General features: G+C 39.9%; 1 protein-coding gene across 2 annotated transcripts in view; it reads left to right on the top strand.

The window, feature by feature from the left end:
- The window catches only part of MYO1E (myosin IE), a 145,383-nt gene that overhangs the window by 75,095 nt on the left and 50,628 nt on the right, over window positions 1-19,660 (top strand). For both annotated transcript variants that reach the window (XM_048955683.1, XM_048955682.1), the window contains 3 exons: window positions 15,315-15,458; window positions 18,125-18,214; window positions 19,111-19,205. In XM_048955683.1, coding sequence (XP_048811640.1) covers window positions 15,381-15,458; window positions 18,125-18,214; window positions 19,111-19,205 — 263 coding nt within the window. In that variant the 5' untranslated portion in view covers window positions 15,315-15,380. The remainder of the gene's footprint in view (window positions 1-15,314; window positions 15,459-18,124; window positions 18,215-19,110; window positions 19,206-19,660) is intronic.

The following is a 19,660-nucleotide window of genomic DNA, read 5'->3' as shown; positions in this document are numbered from 1 at the left end:
GGTGAAGTTTTTTTTTAATGCTTTGTAATAAGGGGATCGAGAAGAAAATGGATATCCAGCTCCATTCACGGGCCTGGTTTGTGAGTAGGTTGTGTTATTACTTAAATGCTATTATTCTGTGACTTCACAGCTTAAGACGTGTTCATTTTTTTAGTACTCCTTGCAGTAACTGCTGCTGGGTGTTGGAGAATTTCTAACAGCAGCGCACTGAAATGTATGCGCTATTCAATTTGTCACGTATTTGCATTAAATTGATGTTCATCACTGCTAACACCTCCAGTAGTCTGGAAAAATCTGCCATTAGGTGTTGCTTGCACACCGCAGGCACAGGTGTGTGTTGAAGATGATACAGGAAAGTCTCCCTGTAAAGCTAGCACAAGGCTGCTACTGTATAACTTAAAATGCAGACAGTATCTTTTTGAAGTTGTGGTTAGCGGTTCCTAAAAGCAATAGGACAACTTCAGGGCTGGATTCCAGAGTAAATCTGTTCTTGCAAAATGTTCTGTGGCAAATTTAATCCCTGCAAATAACTGAAACCTCTTTAACAATTGATTGAAAAGATATTTTCCCTTATGATAGCCCTTCTGAAGAACCAGTGGGCAGTTTTGGACTCATCAGTGACTAAACTACTGGTGTGCTGTGTAGAGTCTTAGGCTTCACCTGGTGTTCTCCCTTGCAAACACTACGAAAGCCAAACCTTGCTAAACATTATGAAATTTGACAGGAGCAAACTCCAAAACATGATAGCTGCAGGCTGCATCCTGTGCTTTTGTGAGTAACGAGGTCCTGGCAGTCAGGCATTACAAGAGGTCTGCAGAAGCACATCTGTGTATCTAATGATTTAATTGTTTAAGCTACTGATGTTGAAGTGCTTTCCTTAATTGGATGAGACATGTTTGGCTGCATATTAAGTATGAAAAACTACATTGTGAACAATCATACTGTTTCGCTGGGGAGCCAAAATGGCACGGGCTATGATAATTAGAGATCGCATGTCTCATGTGCAGTGTATTTTTCCACTGTTACTTCACCAGAGGATACAGAATTGTGTGTTAAAAGAACCTTGTAGAAAACACGTTGTTATTTCTCAGTTAATATACCTGAATCCAACCAAAGTATGTGGTGGCTTCAGTATGGGTTTTGAGTGAGCTTGTAAATTCCAAACCTGTGTCACCAGATGAGTAACTGTACAACATCACATCCCAGGCTGTGTGCTGGGACAGCTGATGTATTCCATAACTCGTGCCTTTTCCTTCTCAGCAGTAAGCTTACAGTCCTACAGCAGGACAGTGTGCTGTCCTCAAGTGACCTCAGCAGGGTGTATGGCCTGCTCCAGATGAGCCAACCCCAGCCTGCATCCAGTAGCATTAATGGTATTGGGAGATAACAGAGTGGCTGAGAGCTGTGAACGCTTGCCTAGCATCACACCTACATCTGAGGGCTGCCAGAATGGGAGGAAATGCAGAAAGCATTGAAACTGCGGCTTTTAATTAGATTTCAGTGAAGTAATTTCAATGAAATGATATTAATGGACATCTGAAATGATAGAATGAGGTTTTATTATAGTATGTATGAAACATAAAATTAATAGGGAATTGTAAAGTGAGGTGTTGATGTGCAGAACATAATCTGACAAGACATCCCTGTCATGGGTTTTTAGATACTGGTTTCTGTATTTAAACACAGTGCAATCTGCAGAAAAGACAGTTGCATTTATGATACAAGTCCAGAAATTCTACTGAAGAATGTTTCTAATAGCTTGTTCCTTTAGCCTAAAAAAAATCTAAATTAAGAAAGCTGACCCTTAATTATGAATATATTGATAGGATGAGTTTGAGATGCTAAAGCCTGTGTTCTTACAATAATGAAATAAACATACAGGTTTATTCACTTACTATAGTTGCTACCTTTATAGGTGTGCAAATTTAAAAGAGAAGATCTGTGTGTGTGCTGAAGGTTATCTTGGAGGGTACCTGAAGCTCCAGTTCTGTGAGCAATGATAACACCCTTAACTTCAGTGTGGTAGAGCAACTGGCCTTTGTAACTTCCATTTTCTGTTAGTGCTCTGAAATCTGAACTGTGCAGACATGGATGAGAAAACTTACATCTTGTGGGTTATGTATTCCATTATTATTATTATTATTTTCCTTTTAGAGAGCACTACCTATAAAAATGGGTAGGATAGCTCAGTTGGCTCTCCTTCCAGTTCTGTGGGATAAACATTCATAATAATAAAAGTGGGAGAACAGGTTGACAAGCTATTATAAATAGCTGGATGTTTCATGGTTCTTTGTTCTTTTATAATGCTAAATTTAAAATTAGAGGAATTGCATCTTCAAAAGCTTGAATGAGTTTCAGTACTCCAGCTGTTGAATAATTCACGTTAAAGTTTGTTTGTGCATTGTTTATGGTACCAGAAAGAACCTCAAGCAACTGTTTTTTAAAAAGAGATTTACCACCTTCCTTTATTCACCTCTGGCTAGTAACATTTGAAAACAAATGTGCTGCAAAATCCTTGCGTCTTTGCAAAGATTGGCAGCGTGCCTGGCCTCAGCACTGTGTTATGAGTGCCCTCCCAATCTTCCCCCTTTCTTTTTTGTTTTTATTCCATGGAAAAAATGCTCCAATGCACTTCAAGTTGGTTTCCAGCCTGGCTTTTCTTTTTTTTTTTTTTTTTTGTTATCAGGTTTGTATGGCTGCTATGGCCCAGAACAAGGAGCTTGGCTATGAAGTGAGCTGTACTGGAGCGTTGTGTTAGGCTTATTCACAGAGGCTGAAGGGGTGTCTGTCCGTCTTTAGGAAACTTGTAACTCACTTCTTCAGGCTGTGCTAGAATGATGGCTAGCAGAGCATAGTATCAAGGAGCAGGTTAGGGTTTTTTTTCTAATTGATTAGCAGAAAAGAGTGACTGACAGTGGTCACAAAGAATTGGGATTATGTAGAGGAAGAAACCCCACTTGAGATCCCTAAGAAAGGGCTTTCCTGTAAATTTGTAACCAGTTTTTTTTTTTTTTCAGTGGGAAAAATAGATTGTTGTGGAAATAATTTTATCAATGTAGAAGCGCCTACTGCAGCAGTGCCTTGTTTTCAAACATAACAGATCAGTGCTCCAAAAGTTTATGGCATTGAGTCAAATTCTTGATTGTCTAAGAACCTTACCTAATCGTATCAATCTGGAATCTGGGGAGGACACTGAATATGCAGTAGTAGAAAATGAACCGTAGTTGTGGTCTGCAGTCAGCTGCAACATCTCTGTTGCTGCACACATCTACCTTTAATTTCTGAAGTAGCAGAAGGTTTGGGTTGTGGCCTGTTGCTTAAGCAGAAATTCACCTGAGCCATTCTCAAGAACCAGATGTACTGTGGATGCCTGCTGCTTTACAAAATCAAAGGTCATATGAGGCAAAAATGGGTAGCACTCATAGGAAAGAAAAAGGGACAGAACACAATTGTGTAAGTGGCGGAGTTAGAATAAAGCTCCTTATGTGTTCCAGTGACTGAAATGAAAGCCCTGGAAATGGACCAGTAGGGTTGGTGTTATCCAAAGGCTAATTAGAGTGTGCTGAACCCTTAGAGTCAGCACCATGGGAGTCTGGAGAGTGTGTCAGTATTTCTTTCTTAGGAAGCTGCTTCTAGGATGCATGGCTTCTAGGACTCCCTTCACTACTTAGTACTTTTTGTTTTTCCTCTGGTTCTTGGTCCAACTTGTGCCTCAGAGTTTCAAGCCCTGGTGTGAGGAATGTGACGAAAGAAGCTGGTGTTGAAGGAGTAACATATTGGGGGGATTTGTCAGAGTTCATGATAGACCTGTGCAGGGTTAGCGAAAATCAGACTAGGTGTAACTCTGCGTACCTCTTGGCAAAGTAGTAACCTTACATGATGAAGGTGCATGTGTGCAGCTGAGGGGTTTGTGGCAGAGTGCCCTCCTGCTGACTAGCTACAGCTGCTGGTGTGGCATTTGGGTCCATTTGTTCATTGCCACTTTAACTGCACTGTTCTCATGCAGCTAGAATAAGGCAGCATTTATGTCACAGTTGTCCTGTTGTTCTGAGGGGTTATGAAGAATGTCATTTAGCAACCTGACATGTAAACTTGACATGTAAACTTGAAGGAAAACTGCTTCAGTACAATTTGCCATTTTGAGCCAGAACTTTATTTTAAAAGGGCTGAAGATCTTGACTTGTGTACTTAGTATAGGGCAAAAAGAAAAACAAAAGAGAAAAAAGAAAAAGCTGCCTCTGAGGGCTTCAACAGAATATAATGGATTGAGATGGCTAAAAGCAGATAAATGCTAGGTTATCAATGTTCTTTTTATTTTGTGTATAGGCTGTGTGAGGCCTGGGTGGGAAGAAGAGTACTCTTTCTTAATTGAAATACGAAGCTTAGATGTAAAGTCAATATACAGCTGGAGTTTTGTAGCTGAGTACTGTGTGAAACTCAGCTGGCTTTAGTTCACACTTCTAATGACTCTTTTTTTTCTTGTTTGCTTGGTTTCTGTGGGTTTGATCCGGGGCTCAGTGGCTTTGTGTCAAATCCTGACAAGCTGAAGTCTTTGGACCATTGTGTATCTAAAACTTAAATGTTTTCCTGATTCGTTTTTTTCTCAGATGTGGAGACTTCAGTAAATATGATCTAGCTTGAATTTTACTTGTTCTGAGTTTTCATTGTGAAGTTCAGCATTTGCTGAAGATGAAAGCTAGCAAGCTTTCTGTTTTGAGGGTAAGATACTAAAGACTTTTACTCTTAAAGAATATAAACAAGCTACTGATTAATCATTTAAAAATTATTATCCAATAAAATCTAGTTATTATTATCTAATAAAATAGGACTTGAATCTCTAACTTGATAGAGAAAAAGATGATGGTGATGAAGAAGGGAACAGTGCAGAATGTAAAATACTGAATAGAGATTTGCATCAGTACAGTCTTGAGGTTATTCGCTTGGCCTGGGTTTCAATTTTTGAATGCTTTGCATCTTTTCACTTTTCTTGAGTGTTAGAGCTTAGTGTCTTCAATGAAGAAAACATTAAGTTTTCTGATAGAAAGCCATGGTCAGACATAGCTGTGGAAAAATTGAAGGGGACAGAAGATGCAGTACCATCACTGCTGTACTTCAGCAAGCACTGCTGTACTTCAGACATGCTTTGTATTAAATTCCAGTAATAAATAAAGATTCCAGTAGTTTTTCTGCAGTATATACAGCAGTTCTGTTTTTTCCCGAGGCTGATTCTTACTCTTCTGCTGTTTCCTTTTAGAAGAGATCGTTTGAAACGGATGTGTCTTTGCAGTATTGATTTACAGGCATAAACGGGTATTTAATTCTGAAAAATAGGTGATAAAGCTACTGGCTGTGTGAAACAAGCCTTTTTAAAAGTCGATTAAAATACAGTTGGAGTACATTCAGTGCTTGTTTGGCTGGTGTCCCTGATTAAAACATAATTACTCACTACTCACTGAGTGAAATTTGTCAGGTCCGATGCTTGCTGCCTTTCCAAGATTTTGCTTCCTGTTGCTTTTAGATTAAAAACAACTTTTTGGGAATAGTGTGGACTTGTAGGATTTGATTCTTTGGAAGTGGATGCATAAGTGATTCCTGAAGTGGGATGCTCAAAAGAATTCTCGCTTGTGTTATGTAATATTAAAAAAAAAAAGAAAAAAAGAAAAAGGAAGCATCTGTTTCTGCAAAAACTGGAATAAAAATCAAGGTTGGATTCTTCCAGAGTTAAAATAAAGATTTAATCAATGTATCTAACAGTCTACCACACTTTGAAGCCAAGTCTGACTTCTTTGCATGAATAGCAAAACTGGAAAGCTAATAAAAAGGAATTTGTAGGCTAAGCCACAGGCAGCTTGCGTGCTGCTGTCAGCTCCTGGTAGGGGAGTGAATGCTCTCCCTGAGCCTTTCCCCTGTTGTCCTGAGTCAGTACCGTGGGGGTAAACAGGAAGCTGCTGTAGTCCCACAACCTCTAGCATGTGTTTACTCAGCACCCTGTGAAATTAAAGAAACACAGAAAGCAGTTCTTACATGGGAGCCTCCCCTGCTCCTGGGCCCCTGCTGCCTGCCCCAGTGAGCACCTCCTGCCCTAGCATACCTGAGCTCTGCTGTCAAATGTGGCCTGAGGGTGTTGTGGGGCTCTTTCATCCAGTGTTAAAGCAGGCATTTTTGCAGCCACTTAAGTGGGAAAATCCCAGATAAACTTAACTGTAGGTGCTGAATTTCTGCATCCAGGCCTTCAGCAAATGCATTCCATACCCTCTGATCCCAGTACAGCAATGGTTACCTCACCTGTCAGTCCCTGCTGCTGCAGTGCTGTGTCTCCAGGCGAGCATGCTGTGGTTGTGCCAACTGAGCAGATCGATGCTGCTATCTTAAAATAGGCTGCTTTGGAGCCACTGAGCAGTCCTGTGGGCAGACTAATAAATCAGCAGTGGACTTAATTTGGCATGTCTTAGACATCTTAGCACTGCATTACACTAATAAAGTTTTGAGGCGTCAGCACAAGGATGCTTTCTGGTATCTGTTGTGCAAAAACCATTCTTGGTCACAGTTTTCTGCTGTGCTGCAACTTTTGCTGTTTTATTGTGATACTTAGTTTTTTCTTCTAGTCTGAGATAACACAGGCACATGACTATGGGAGAGTTTCTATGTGTGTGTGTATATACACATACACACGTAGGTTGCTCTGAAAGGTAATGCTTCCTACTTATTTCCATGGAAACCACAGCAGATACGCAGAGCACAGTAACACTATTTGCTAGAGCAAATTATCGGCTACAAAATAGTATTTTTCCACACAGTCATTCCATTAGCTGTGCTTTTTTGCCAGTGCTGAGTGGGACCTTGCATGCTACTCATGAACAACTGCACCAGTGGAGGTGACCCGCTGTCACCACTGCTAAAGCAGGCTGCCTTACTGTGCTCACATCCCCTGGTTGGTCCCCATAAAAGCTGTTCAGAGAGCGTCAATGAATGTCGGTGAGTGCTATTTCTTCCATGTGGAGGAAATAAATTCTATCCTTCTGCTTCATACACACTTCCATGTCAAATGCCATTTTGTCAGGCTGCCCCTCTGCTGCTGTCTGTCATGCAGCAACAAAATGTAGAATTACTTAGCTGCGTAGAGAAATCGGTTGCCTGTAAAATGTTCTATCACACAGGAAGTGACTTGCCTCCCCTGAGGCACTGCTGGGGACAGACTTGGGCCTTAAAGTGTCAGGTTAATGTCTCATCAGTATCAGCCTGGTGAGGAAACAAATACCTTGATTTTATCGTGAATCAAAAGGGTCAATAGGAGAGAAGGGGGAAGAGCAGCTTCCAATTCCTGTTTGTTTACAGTGTACAAAGAGGGCAGTGACTGAGCAGAAAGGAATCCACTGGGGCGAGTTGTGGCCTGTGAGCATGGTTTGGTGCTAAGGGCTGAGCTTCCAGGGGCTGCAAGAAGCGGGCAGGGAAACGAAGTGGGAACATCAGCTAGAGCAGGACGTGTTTGTGATGGCATTACTATAATATGCCACTGGTTTTACTTTCTCCAAAAGCTTCAGCTGGCACCAGTATGCAGAGAGCACCACAGCATCAAAATGCTCTTTCTGATGGTGCGTATGGAAGACAGTGGTCCATGTGTAGAGCTTCTGAGTCATGCTGTTCTGAGGTTCTTCTTTCTGGGAACCAGATGGTGAGCTCCCACTTGACTTCAGTTCCTTATTTAGTTTCAGGATCATCAAGGAAAAATATTTTCAATATGATGCTAAAGGAGAGTCTATGGTATTTTGTCTAAATCTGTTGATGGAGTTTTCAAACCACATATTTTAATTAAAGATGATTTATTTTTGTAAATCACATAGGAAGGATCACAGTAAATTAATTATAGATAAATTGTTTTCTGTTGATTAAAAAGAAAAGAAAAAAAAAGAAAAAAAAGTTTTTTTTTTTCCTGAAGGGGTGGAACAGATACTTGGGAGCAATCCATCTGTACAGAGATTTGTGGTCTTCAGCCTCTGAGGTCCCAGATGCCGTGCAGTATTTTGGGGGAGATTATATTTAAGTACTCTTATATTGTGTATGTACCAAAATGAGTTTTAGTACTTGATGGAACTGGGATAGCACATTTTGGTTAAAATGTGTAGCATTTATTTGAGATATACGGTTGCACAAAACCTTTTAAAACCAGTTTTTGATGGAGAAGAGTGTTAGGAAACATTATTTTTAAGAGCTAGTACAGCTAAGATAGAACTTGTTTCTTGTAATTTTTCTTCTGCATTTTCCTTACACAATATAAGAATATACAGTGCAATTTAGAGATGAAAAGTTAGTGTGAGTAGATGCTGCTCAGTAGACGGTTGGAATGGTGTGCATGTATAACCTGACTAAATTTTGCAATTACCTGTTCTTAATCCACCCCCATCAGAATTTTGCTATTCATGCCACAAAGTACAGGTGAAATGTGGCACACCTCTGGAGGCTGCTCAGTCAGTCAGGTAAAGGAGTTAATGTTCAACATTAAGTCAACCCTGTTAAGTAGTTAACAGCAGTGCATTTTCCTGAGATTACTTCTTGGAACATTGTGCCACAGCAACCCAAAAAGCTGTGGGATAGGCAAACATACCTTTACAGCTCACTAGCTACGTTTTGTGCCTGCTGTCTGTGGAAGTTGTATGAGAAACCTAAGCACGCTACCATGATCTGCTCATAAATTCATTCATGTTCTTTAATTTACTCTGTAGAATATGTGCCTTTTCATAAAGAAACTTTTTCTTTTTTATTGTTTAATTCTGATGCAATGCCTGTTGCCCATAGTCAGACACTGAAGTAATTTTTATGTTGGTGATTTTTTGTTATTTATCTCACAGGAGTGGTGATGGTTTACTGACTCCTGAAAATGGGCATAATGTGCACACCCTGTCAACATCTCTTGTTCTTATAGCTTGTGTTGTTTTACACGTGTGCATTTGCTATTCAGGTAAGAAGGCTCTAGTTTCTCCTGCCCTCCTTGAGCAGGAGGCAGTGCTGGGGGCATATCCCAGGGCCACCCCTGCTGCACCTGCAGCCCAACATGGGTCGGCTAAGTGGCTGGAGGGGGGAGAGCGTTTGGGCAACTGGACTTCCCACTGCATGTAATCTGCTCTGGAGTCAATCCGAGCCACCCAGGGCTGAGCCTTGCCCTACAGCAAGCTGAGAATTGACTTCTTCCCTAACTGCGTTTTTTGGGATATGAACCTGCTAGTAGTTTCTATGCTTTAATATGTTTTTGGTATTTTTAGTTCTTTGTATGAAATGTCTGCTGTGCAGCTAGATGCTGAAATTTTTGCTCTGCTTTTTTCTCAAATATTTAAGCAGCAAATTTTGTCTCCATTAATGTTTCCCCTGTGTTCAATTTAAATTATTTGTCCTTGATCTTTGTCCATCTAGCTGCTGCTTCTGTCTTCCCTTAACTACATCTTTCAAATATGATCACATCATTGCAGTGAATGTCTGTTTGTTCTAACGTTATGTGTACAAGAGCTGTTTGAAGCACTTTTCCACTGTGGTGTCTCAGTTTCAATTACCTTAACTGAGGACCAAAATTCACATTAAGTTCTTATAAGATATTTTCTACTGAGAAGAGCACGCTGTTTTCTTTCTTTGGAACATATGAACGATTCTTGTAATTGGATGGTAAAAGTTTACTGTTTTGGTGGATGGTATTGCAAGAAGCTTGCAGAAGCGTTGACATCAGGTATAGAGTAAGTGGTGTGCAGCTTTTTCAGCATGAGGTGTTGTAATCATGATACTAATCTGAGCAGAGGGACAAAAAACTACAAGGATTTTGTGCAATAGCACTGTCATACCTGAAAAGGGAAAGAGAAGGTCATGCTTAGGATCTTTTGATACTTAATCCTTCATGGGGGCTGAGTCCCTACTGGATGCTGATGGAGGATGAATGTTTGCTACTGAAAACAGCAGTCTGGAATGCAGTGTGGCATTTCTTTCAGTTATGGGAACCAAGGAATGATTTTCTATGATATGTAAATTGTTGTATTTTAGACAGCGCTGATGGAGCACAAGAGAAACAAGGCACTTTCTCAGGGCAGAATAGTCAGTCTCTTCTGATCCCTTGTTTTTAGCACTTCACTTTTAGATGTACTATTTTTAGACAGCTTGAAATACAAAAATATTTGCTTTTTCTCCAGTTAAAAGAAAGCCCTGTTGTGACACAGCATGACTCAGTCTTTTTATAGCCACATCAAATACGTGTTGCTGAAGATAACACAAACATATATAAACAATGATAAAGGCAAAAATAAGAAACTGTGAGTTGCTATTGTACCATTAGGTGTAGGCCAGCAACAAAAGTTCTGAAAATAAATGTCTCATCAATATTTATTATTCATCCTGAACAAAACAATACTGTGCTTTAACCATGTCATACCAAAAGTAGTACAAGAAGCCTAGAAAGTAGTTAGTATTAGTATGTCATTCTTTACATCTCCAGAACTGCCTTGGCAGTAAGTGATGAAATCCACTCAATGTTGATGGTGCTGTCGCCCTCATGTCCTCAGTAAGATGTTCCTATCTCCTGCTGTTCATGTAGCTATTGCCTTAAGCTGTTAACCCGTGGCTGCTAAGAGAAATTTGCAGCGTGTCAGTGGAGTTAATTCTAGGCTCTAGTCTTGGTAGGCTTGATGCTGAAGATGGTGAAATTGCTGAGGTGTGCAGGGCAGCACTGCCGTTCCCAGCCCGCTGGTGCTGGGGCTGAGCTCCTGCCACAGAGCCTCTCAAACAGAAGGCCTTTGGCTCACGGGGCCGTCTTGTGACTCATAAATATTATTCTTGTCAGAGAGCAAAGCAGATCTGATTTTGAGCCCTCAGCAGCAACCACATGAATAATAACAGCTGACAGCAGTGCCATACACTCCTTTAATTCCAGCTTTTTGGGCCAGCTGAGTTTCTGTGTGCTGCTCCGAGTGCAGGCTACAGCAGCCCTGGCAGCCAGGCTCGTAGCACTCACTTCTCTCTCAGCCATGGCTTTTCTCCTTGAAGAAGTACTGTGGCTTTTTGCAGGCCACTGATAGGGTAATCTGCTGAGCTTATCTTTTTGCATCAGTTTAGGCTTTAATGTTGTAACACAAAGACATGTGTTAGGCTGCCAGGCCCAGCCAAGCTCTATGCCAGCCCAGCCCTTCCCATGTCGCTATTTCATTAAGCTGATGAAATAAATACATTAGGACAATCTGTATTTGAAAATCACTTTACTGGTTCGGTTTGTTCTGCAAGGATGTAAAAATGAAATCCAGATGCATCAAGACTCAAAGAAAAAATGTATTCTGAGGTGTAATTTATCACAGAATGGTTTGAGTTGGAAGGGACCCTTAAAGGTCATCTCATCCAACTCCCCTGCAGTGCACAGGGGCACCTACTGCTCCATCAGGCGCTCAGAGCACCATCCAGCCTGACTTTGGAAGTCCCCAAGGACAGTGTATTCCACCACCTCTCTGGGCGACCTGTGCCTCACCACTTTATTGTAAAAATATAAAAAAATTCTTTCCTATATCCAATCTAAATCTCCCATCTTTTAGTCTGAAACTGTTTCCTCTTGTCCTGTCACAGTAGACTCTGCTAAAAAGTCTGTCCCCTTCCTTCTTATGGCCTCCCTTTAGGTACTGAAAGGCTGCTATCAGGTCTCCTCAGAACCTTTTCTTCTCCAGGCTTAACAGCCCCAGTTCTCAGCCTGTAGGAGAGGTATTCCATCCCTTGGACAGTTTTTGTGGCCCTCCTCTTGCCATGGTCTAACAGGTCCGTGTGTCTCCTGTGCTCCATATCTGGACGCAGTGCTCCAGGTGAGGTCTCACCATTGCAGAGCAGAGGGGCAGGGCCACCTCCCTCACCCTTCTTTGGATGCAGCCCAGGATACAGTTGGCTTTCTGCGCAGTGAGGGAGCATTGCTGGCCCTTTGGCACCTTGCTGTTATTGTTCCTGTCTATATTCCTTTTTGCTTCTATTACCTTCATACTGTATTTCACTGTTCCAGATTTTTTACCATTGATATTGTTTATTGTTAGTAAAACTGGCTTGCTCAATTATCTTGGTTTACTTGTAACTCCTTCAAAGAACGTAAGACAAGGCTAACTATAATTTGATTACATGCAAACTTTTCCTGCCTGGTGTTACATTCCTTAGAATTTTCCATTCCATGAGCAGATCCTTTTCCATTCACTGCCTTGCTTCTTCATTAGTAAGTGAACAATATCAGCCCTTAGGATTAATTTATGAGGAACAGCAGTCCTTGCCTATTAAGTTCTTCTCCTGGTTTCCTACCTACTCTTTGGCTAAGTCTGCACAGCTTTCTACAAATCCAGCTTACTGTACCATCATCATTTAAAAATCCTCATTGTGTATGTATATATTACAGTATTATTTGTCTGATTCTGAAAATGATCCTAATTGTATTTTCTCAAAGAACATTTTGTTCAGTTTTGTCTGAGTTATTTGTTGCAAGCATATCAAGTATAATTTTGAGATGGAAAATTTTTCGCATGTGTTAGAATTTTGGGAGGGACATCTAAAGTACGTTTCTATTGTTTGCTTCTTGAACAAGTTCTGAAAATTGAATTGCAGGTATTGTAATTTTCAAACCTCTAGGAAAGGTGCAGCACTGGAGAGGCCTGAGGAGTGCCTTTACAACTCCTATGACACGGATTTATTCAGTTGGTTTATGATGGGAAGATCTTTTCTATTTCAGAGCAATAGAAGAATGAGGTTAACTGTCAGCTGATGATAGTCCCAGTTGGAAGGGCCTGAGGTTGATAAATTTGCATCAGACTCTGTAGCTACCATTCTATGATTTATGGTTGGAAGAGCAAGAACTTGAGGATCGTCGTGTAGGAACAACACTCTGTTTTGCTACCTGGACTGAGGAGATGCTAGCCACTGCTGCCTGTCCTGCTCTAGGTTCCTGAGAAAAGGCAGGGTGAGGGCAAAACTTAAACATGTAGGTGAAATTAGTCACTATTAAAGCTTGAATTTATTTCTAGATCTATAGGAGAAATCTAATAATAGTCTGCCAATGGTTTGTCACTTCTCCATGCATTTTCGTGTATGGCTGTGCTTCAAGGAAAAAAATAGTCCCAGACTACTGGTAGGAACTTATTTAGTTTAATTCAATATTATTGTGAACTACTTGGTGCTGTAACTGTCAGCTGTCTCCGTGCAATATGTTTCGTGGACATTTAAACTGCTGCCTTTTCCATTTGATTGTCTGATACTGTGGTACTTGGATTTGCTGGCAGCTGTTCGTTAAATCAGTGGGTAAGCACAGGGGTGAGCAGCTCTCAAGGTAAGCTGAGTCTTCTGGCACTGCCCCTCTTGCTTTCATTGTTGCATTACTTTTGGAAAGAACCTTCTGGCCCGGTAATGTGTAACTTGCAGTCAGCAGCAGTCACTGACTTCCATAAAGCTTGCTGTTACACAAACTGTGTGCACATTTTCCATACATCCCATGGCTTTGTGAGCTCTGTCCTTTTCTCACTGACCTTGCTGTCTCTTATATCATGCTTCTAATGGGCAGCTTGATTGTTTCCTACAGTCTCCTTTCTTACAAGTTTTCTGTAGCTTACTCCATTTTCCGATACTAAACCACGCTCTGCATAGCTTTATGAAATCTGTCATTCTCTGTGTTTATTTTTATACTATACCTTTTTTTAATCCATGCTGCCTGTCTCTTTTTTCAAGCACAATATCACAAATAGCTGATGAGTGCACTGGAGGAAATTATGTCTTCCTGCTGGACTTCCCTTTACTCAGATAACCTGACATCCAGCTGAGGTTTCAGTCATGTGTTTTACAGCAATTTCCAAAAATTAATTGGTTCCTTCATTTACTCAGTGCTTCCAGATCATTGCTTCCATTATGCAAATATGAAATGGGCATGTCTTACGTGAACTGAAATGGTTTAAAGATTATTATTTTATTTAAGCTCATGTAAGGTTATTTGATGTTTAAGAGGACTGATGAGATTGTGTGCTTTCAGGTGTATTTTCCTCTGCTATCCTGTTTTTAAAAGTATTCTTTTCATTATCGATTACAAATACTCTTCAGTGTTGTTAGCGGTGATGGATAGCAGTAGTTAGAGACTTAATAAAAACAGGGGTAAAGCCTAGAAGTCTCCTGTGCTGTCTGCAGTGGGCAAATGAGTCTGTTTTTAGCACAGGTTAATTTGAGATCAAATCCAGCTGGTCTTATTTACCATCTGTAATTATGCATTATGTTATTCTGCAAAATACTTTATAATAAGTTGCATGTATTCTGATGAGTATGACTTGATCCTGTAAAATGCATCTCACTGTTTGAAATTGTGATGCTAAGAAAGAGGAGGAATATACCAGATGACTGTTTTGTTAATCACTTCTTTCTTGACAGCATGCATGGCAATTTATTAGTGTAAAATGTATTCATTTCAGTATTACTAATTTGAGAATTCAGACTTAAAGTGCAGAAATACAGGAGTGCCATGAGAATTACCTGTCAGACTCGAGGAATAGTTTTGGGATTAGAGAGCATTTAATCTAGACTGGATTTAATGTGTTTGTGGTTGCATCCATAGAAACGTAAATACAGTTCAAATCAGCTGGAAAAAAAACAGATTTTGATTTCAACTGGTACAAATTGAAATGTCACGAGTTTTCAGTAGCATCCTGAAATAGTAGTCTCTAAGTGTGGGGAGAGATTATCTATTCAGATGTCAGTTATGCACAGTGACTAACAGCTCAGAAGGGGCTGTTCAGGCACACAGCCTGTCAGGCTGTGCAGCATCATCTGCAGAACACCACTGAATGCCTTTGACATCAGTCTCACAGCTCCTATGAGAGTAGCAGCATCATGTGTCCAGTTTTGGATTAGAAGACTCAAGATGGAGAATCCAGGGTATCCCCATTTAATGCAGTTCAGATGGTTAATTATCCTCATGACTAATAGTTGCATTGCAGGAGTCTAATTTTTGCATCCTAAACTTCTAAGGATCTCAGTTGGAAATTCTTTTTTTTCCCCTGCATGTTTTAGAATTGCCTGACGTCTGAGAGCACTTCCATGTGTAGACATTCACAAAACCCTGTGAAGTTATTGCTATTTTTGGGGGGCAGTGCAGTGCTTTAATTAATAGTTCAGAGATGTGTAAGGTGACATTATTTGTGTATGCTTTTCAATAGCTGGGTCAAGGGATAGAATTCAGTGTGAGCAATACATTTTGGAAACTGGAATTAGACTGGTTGCTTTCAGATATTTCATGCTAATGAGAAATATTGTAACCTTTTTTTTTTTTATATACTTACTGTGTTTTCCTGCAGGGAAGCAAAGGGCACTACAGATATCACTGGCAGAGCCACAATGTCAAGCACAGCGGAGTGGACGATATGGTCCTTCTTTCCAAAATCACAGAAGATTCCATAGTGGAGAACCTAAAGAAGCGATACATGGATGATTATATTTTTGTATCCTTTCTAGTATTGCTGTTAGTTGGGCTCTGTGGGTGTATCATAGCGTCATGTCATAGCATCATAGGAAGCCCTGGGTTGAAAAGGACCACAGTGCTCATCTAGTTTCAACCCCCTGCTATGTGTGCAGGGTCAGCAACCATCAAACCAGGCTGCCCAGAGCCACATCCAGCCTGGCCTTGAATGCCTCTGTGGGGATGGGGCATCCACAGCCTCCTGGGGCAACCTGTTCCAGTGCATCACCACTCTCTGAGTGGAGCATTTCCTCCTAATATCTAACTTAAACCTCCCTGTAGGTTGAAATTAAGATGCTGTACAATTCTTTTTTATGTGGTAGTTCTTGTCACCGTTGAAGATAATTTTGTAGCTCCATACGTTCTGACCCCTCAAGCTAATCCAGCATTGCTGATGCTTGATCAAGAGTTAATAGTTTTAAGCCTTACGTATGTGTTTTGAGATGGTGTTATCTTCTTTACCTCCCAGATTCTAATGCTTTCACATTAGCATTTCTTCTATTACATAACCCTGTTTACAACTTGTTCTGAATCATGGGCTGATGAAAACATGTGACCATGTGAACATCTGTAAATCTACGATGCTTGTGCTATAATTTTTTTTTATTTACTATGATTAATGAAGATGTGAAAGTAGTCAAATATATAACAGCAAGAAAAACAAATTTCAGCACCAAAGATGTTTTTGTTTTTGGAAATTTCACATGAAAAGACTTCCTTGAGGTAAAACACAAGCACTGTTTGATTTTTAGCTTCTACAATGTAACACAAGCTACAGTAATCAATTTTGTAACCTGTAGTCAGCGGTGATACTGTTCTTCTGCTTTAACAGGATTTTGGTACCAGCTAGTAATGTATGGAGAGCAGTTATTTTGAAGAGTTTAATTTCTTTTTAGCAGAATGGGAATAAAATAGAACTTCTCCTATTTCCAAATACTCAGACAGTAAGAGCTTTAGCAAGGACCGGTAGAGGAGAAGTCATGTTATGGCTGTGCTGACGTTTCCATCTCGAACTGTTCAAGTTTTCTGTAAGTTCATGTGTGAGTTGCAAAGAATTTCTCAGACTGATTGTACTGGGGCAATCTACAGCACTCTTCCTGGTAATAGAAGAAACATTTCTGTCAGTGGGAAGTCCTGCATCTTCCATGCACAATATTCACAAAGTTTTCAGTGCTCAATGCTTTTTTTTCTTACAAAAGTGAGAGTACCAGATTAACATAGAGAAGTTTTATTTTTTCTTTTTACTGAAGCAGCTTGTGTGCTTTCCAAGGGGCCTGGTGGTCACATGGGTTATCAGACTCTTCTTTTAAAAGCATTATAATTCATTTGTGCAGAGAAAAATAATCCTTTTGCAGTTCTGTGCAGGCTTTTTGTTCTAAACTGGAGACTATCTCTTGAATCTTTCAACTGTTCTTATGCTCACCCATGAATGAACATTTCTCTGTGCTACTCTGCGCAGAGATTACTGATTCTTCCCAGAAAATGCTGGTATTGTTACCAACAGAAAACTGTCACTTCAGATGGTTATATGGGCACAACGAGTGCTTGATATTTTGGAGGCCCAGATGTTGTCACTCTTTGAATTAAATTTAAAAATGTATGAAGAAAGCATTGCAAATTAATAATACTGAGATTACGTTCACTGATTTATAGTAGTTCTTTGACTAATGCGATTCTGTCTGGGGCACCAGCATAATGGTTCTTACACAGCCAAACACAGCAGCATAAATTTCTCAGTTTTCCTACTTAGGTATGGAAAGCTTGGATAAGTAAGTTCAGTTGTGAGCAATTCCAGCTTGTTCAGTGAAACCAACAATACAGTGTTTTGAACTCACTGACATGGGTACACTGCTAACTTCCAGCTCAAGGAACCAGTCCTGCCTGTAAAGTAGTACCAGTTGTTTCAGTTGCGTATATAACAATTCATTACCTACACTGCAAGTGTAGGCGGATGTACAGCTGAATGTGGAACTGTGAAACACTGACATTCAGAATGTTGCAAAAAAAATTTCTGGGAGTAATAATAAACTGAAATGTTTTATAGGGGAGCCTGCAGGATATGTCTTCCAGGGAAATGTCTTCCAATGTAACTGTTAACAGTTACACTCATAAAATATCACCACAGCACTGCATTACCTAACTCCCTTAGCTCCTTGCCTTGTACACACAGCTGAGTAATTGTCCAATTCAGCTCAGTACGGGTGGTTTCCATCTGTCTGCACGCTCAGCACAATCTCTGTGAGATCAGAATGTGTCAGTACAGCTCATTCTGTGAAGGTCAAAACAATCTTTTCAATACTAACAATATGATCTTCTCAGTTACAAAGGAGCAAAGCAGTTCAAATATACCATTTCCTTTCTGTATTTTTGTTCAGGGAATGTTGGACTTGGGCCTGTAATACATGTTCCTGTGCTTAACTTGTCCTAAGATAAATATTTTGATAATATGAAAGTATCCCACTGAATGATATGTTTATATTCGTGTAAGCCTTCTAATTTCATTTTTATTAAGAATTGTTTTAAGCTTTCTTTTTTCTGTATTGTTTGAAGCTGTATCCTGTTGTGTAATATATGGAAAGGCTGTTGCAGTATCTGGTGGTAAGATACTACTATATAAACTGTGGTTACCTTAACTGCTTTTGAATGCAGACATATATTGGCTCTGTGTTAATCTCTGTGAATCCTTTCAAGCAAATGCCGTATTTCGGGGAAAAGGAAATTGAAATGTACCAGGGAGCCGTAAGTAAAGCAGTTTGCAATGTACTACAGTATTGGCAGGGATGTAAATATTATTCCATGTGGTTAAACTCGTGGAAGCATTTGTTTCTGGGTTTTGGTGGTATTGTATTAACCTGGAAGAACGTGGCTGATACCCTTCACCATATACTGAGTCCTCAAATTGAATTCCCTGAAACACAGAATTAGCTCTCAAGAAAATACTTGCATTGATTAACTCTAATCCATACCAGATTTTTCCCCTTGACAAGCCTCTCCTCCTGCAAAAACACGTTTTAAGCTACTGTTTGCTTAAACTGTGGCACAGAAACCAAAATGGCCATTGGTGGATTTGAAGAATATGGGTAGAGATGTCACAGACCAGACAAGTAGAGTAAGAAAATTGGGATGCCAAAAATAGATGCTGGTTTTGAAAATAACGCTTGAAGGACATTATGGACTTAAAATTCTGCTTTCTGCTCTGTTTGAGTTAGGCATGTCCATGGGTAGAAGACCAGGGAAACCATCCAGTTTAGGCGGGTGCTGTGGATGAGGATGATCCCATTACAGCACCAGGCTGTAGTGGCTTACGTAGTTTATTGTTAGCACACGAGCATTGATGGGATAGGCTTAAATTATATCAGTTTGTCTTGAACAAGTAATATATTTCAATTATGGGCCATTATTAGAATGATGTGTTTACGTACTTCAGAAGAGAATTATGGGTGAGAAAAAGATCAGTAACAAACCAGGCACTGGTTTGTTTTAACTAAACAAACAAAAATTCCTGTAACTGGACTTGAAAATTGTTTTTTTTCCAGGAATATAGTTCTTCCAATTGAAATAAATTTATTTTTCTCTTTCTGCATCGTTTAAAGTTACGTTATGTTGAAAAATGTATGTTCTATCTCCCTTTCTAGGCACAATATGAAAACCCACCACATATTTATGCTCTTGCAGACAGTATGTACAGAAACATGATCATTGACAGAGAAAATCAATGTGTCATTATTAGGTAAGGAAAAGATCTGTAAGAAAATATTTTTGTCTTGTTCCTGTTGTAACTTCAAGAAAGGGAAAAGCTAATTTTTTATTATACTAATAAGAACCTTCTGAGTTCACAATATTTTGAGGTTTTCTAGGTTGGTTGTTTATGTTCTGACCCTCCCTTTTGTTTTCCGGTGGAATCCTGATAGCTTAACAACAAATCTCTCTCTCATAGCCAGCCTCGTGCCCATCACCTAATAGCAATAGCTCAAGTGACCACGTGAGAATGAACAACTCCAGCAGCCGCAGACACTGCTAGCTAAATCTGACACTCACATTGACTACATTGACTGCATTAGCATGTTCATTTTAGGTTTTTTTTTCCCAGTTAAAAGTAAATGCACTTTTGTTCATTTCAGAATTTAACTTGCTTTCAGTCAGAGGCAAAAGGACGAGGCAGATACTAACAATTATTCCTTATTA

The sequence above is a fragment of the Lagopus muta genome, chromosome 10, assembly GCF_023343835.1.
Source record: "Lagopus muta isolate bLagMut1 chromosome 10, bLagMut1 primary, whole genome shotgun sequence".
In the NCBI taxonomy this organism is placed as follows: domain Eukaryota; kingdom Metazoa; phylum Chordata; class Aves; order Galliformes; family Phasianidae; genus Lagopus; species Lagopus muta.
The sequence above is the reverse complement of the archived record's forward strand: the minus strand, read 5'-3'. Positions and strand labels throughout refer to the sequence as shown.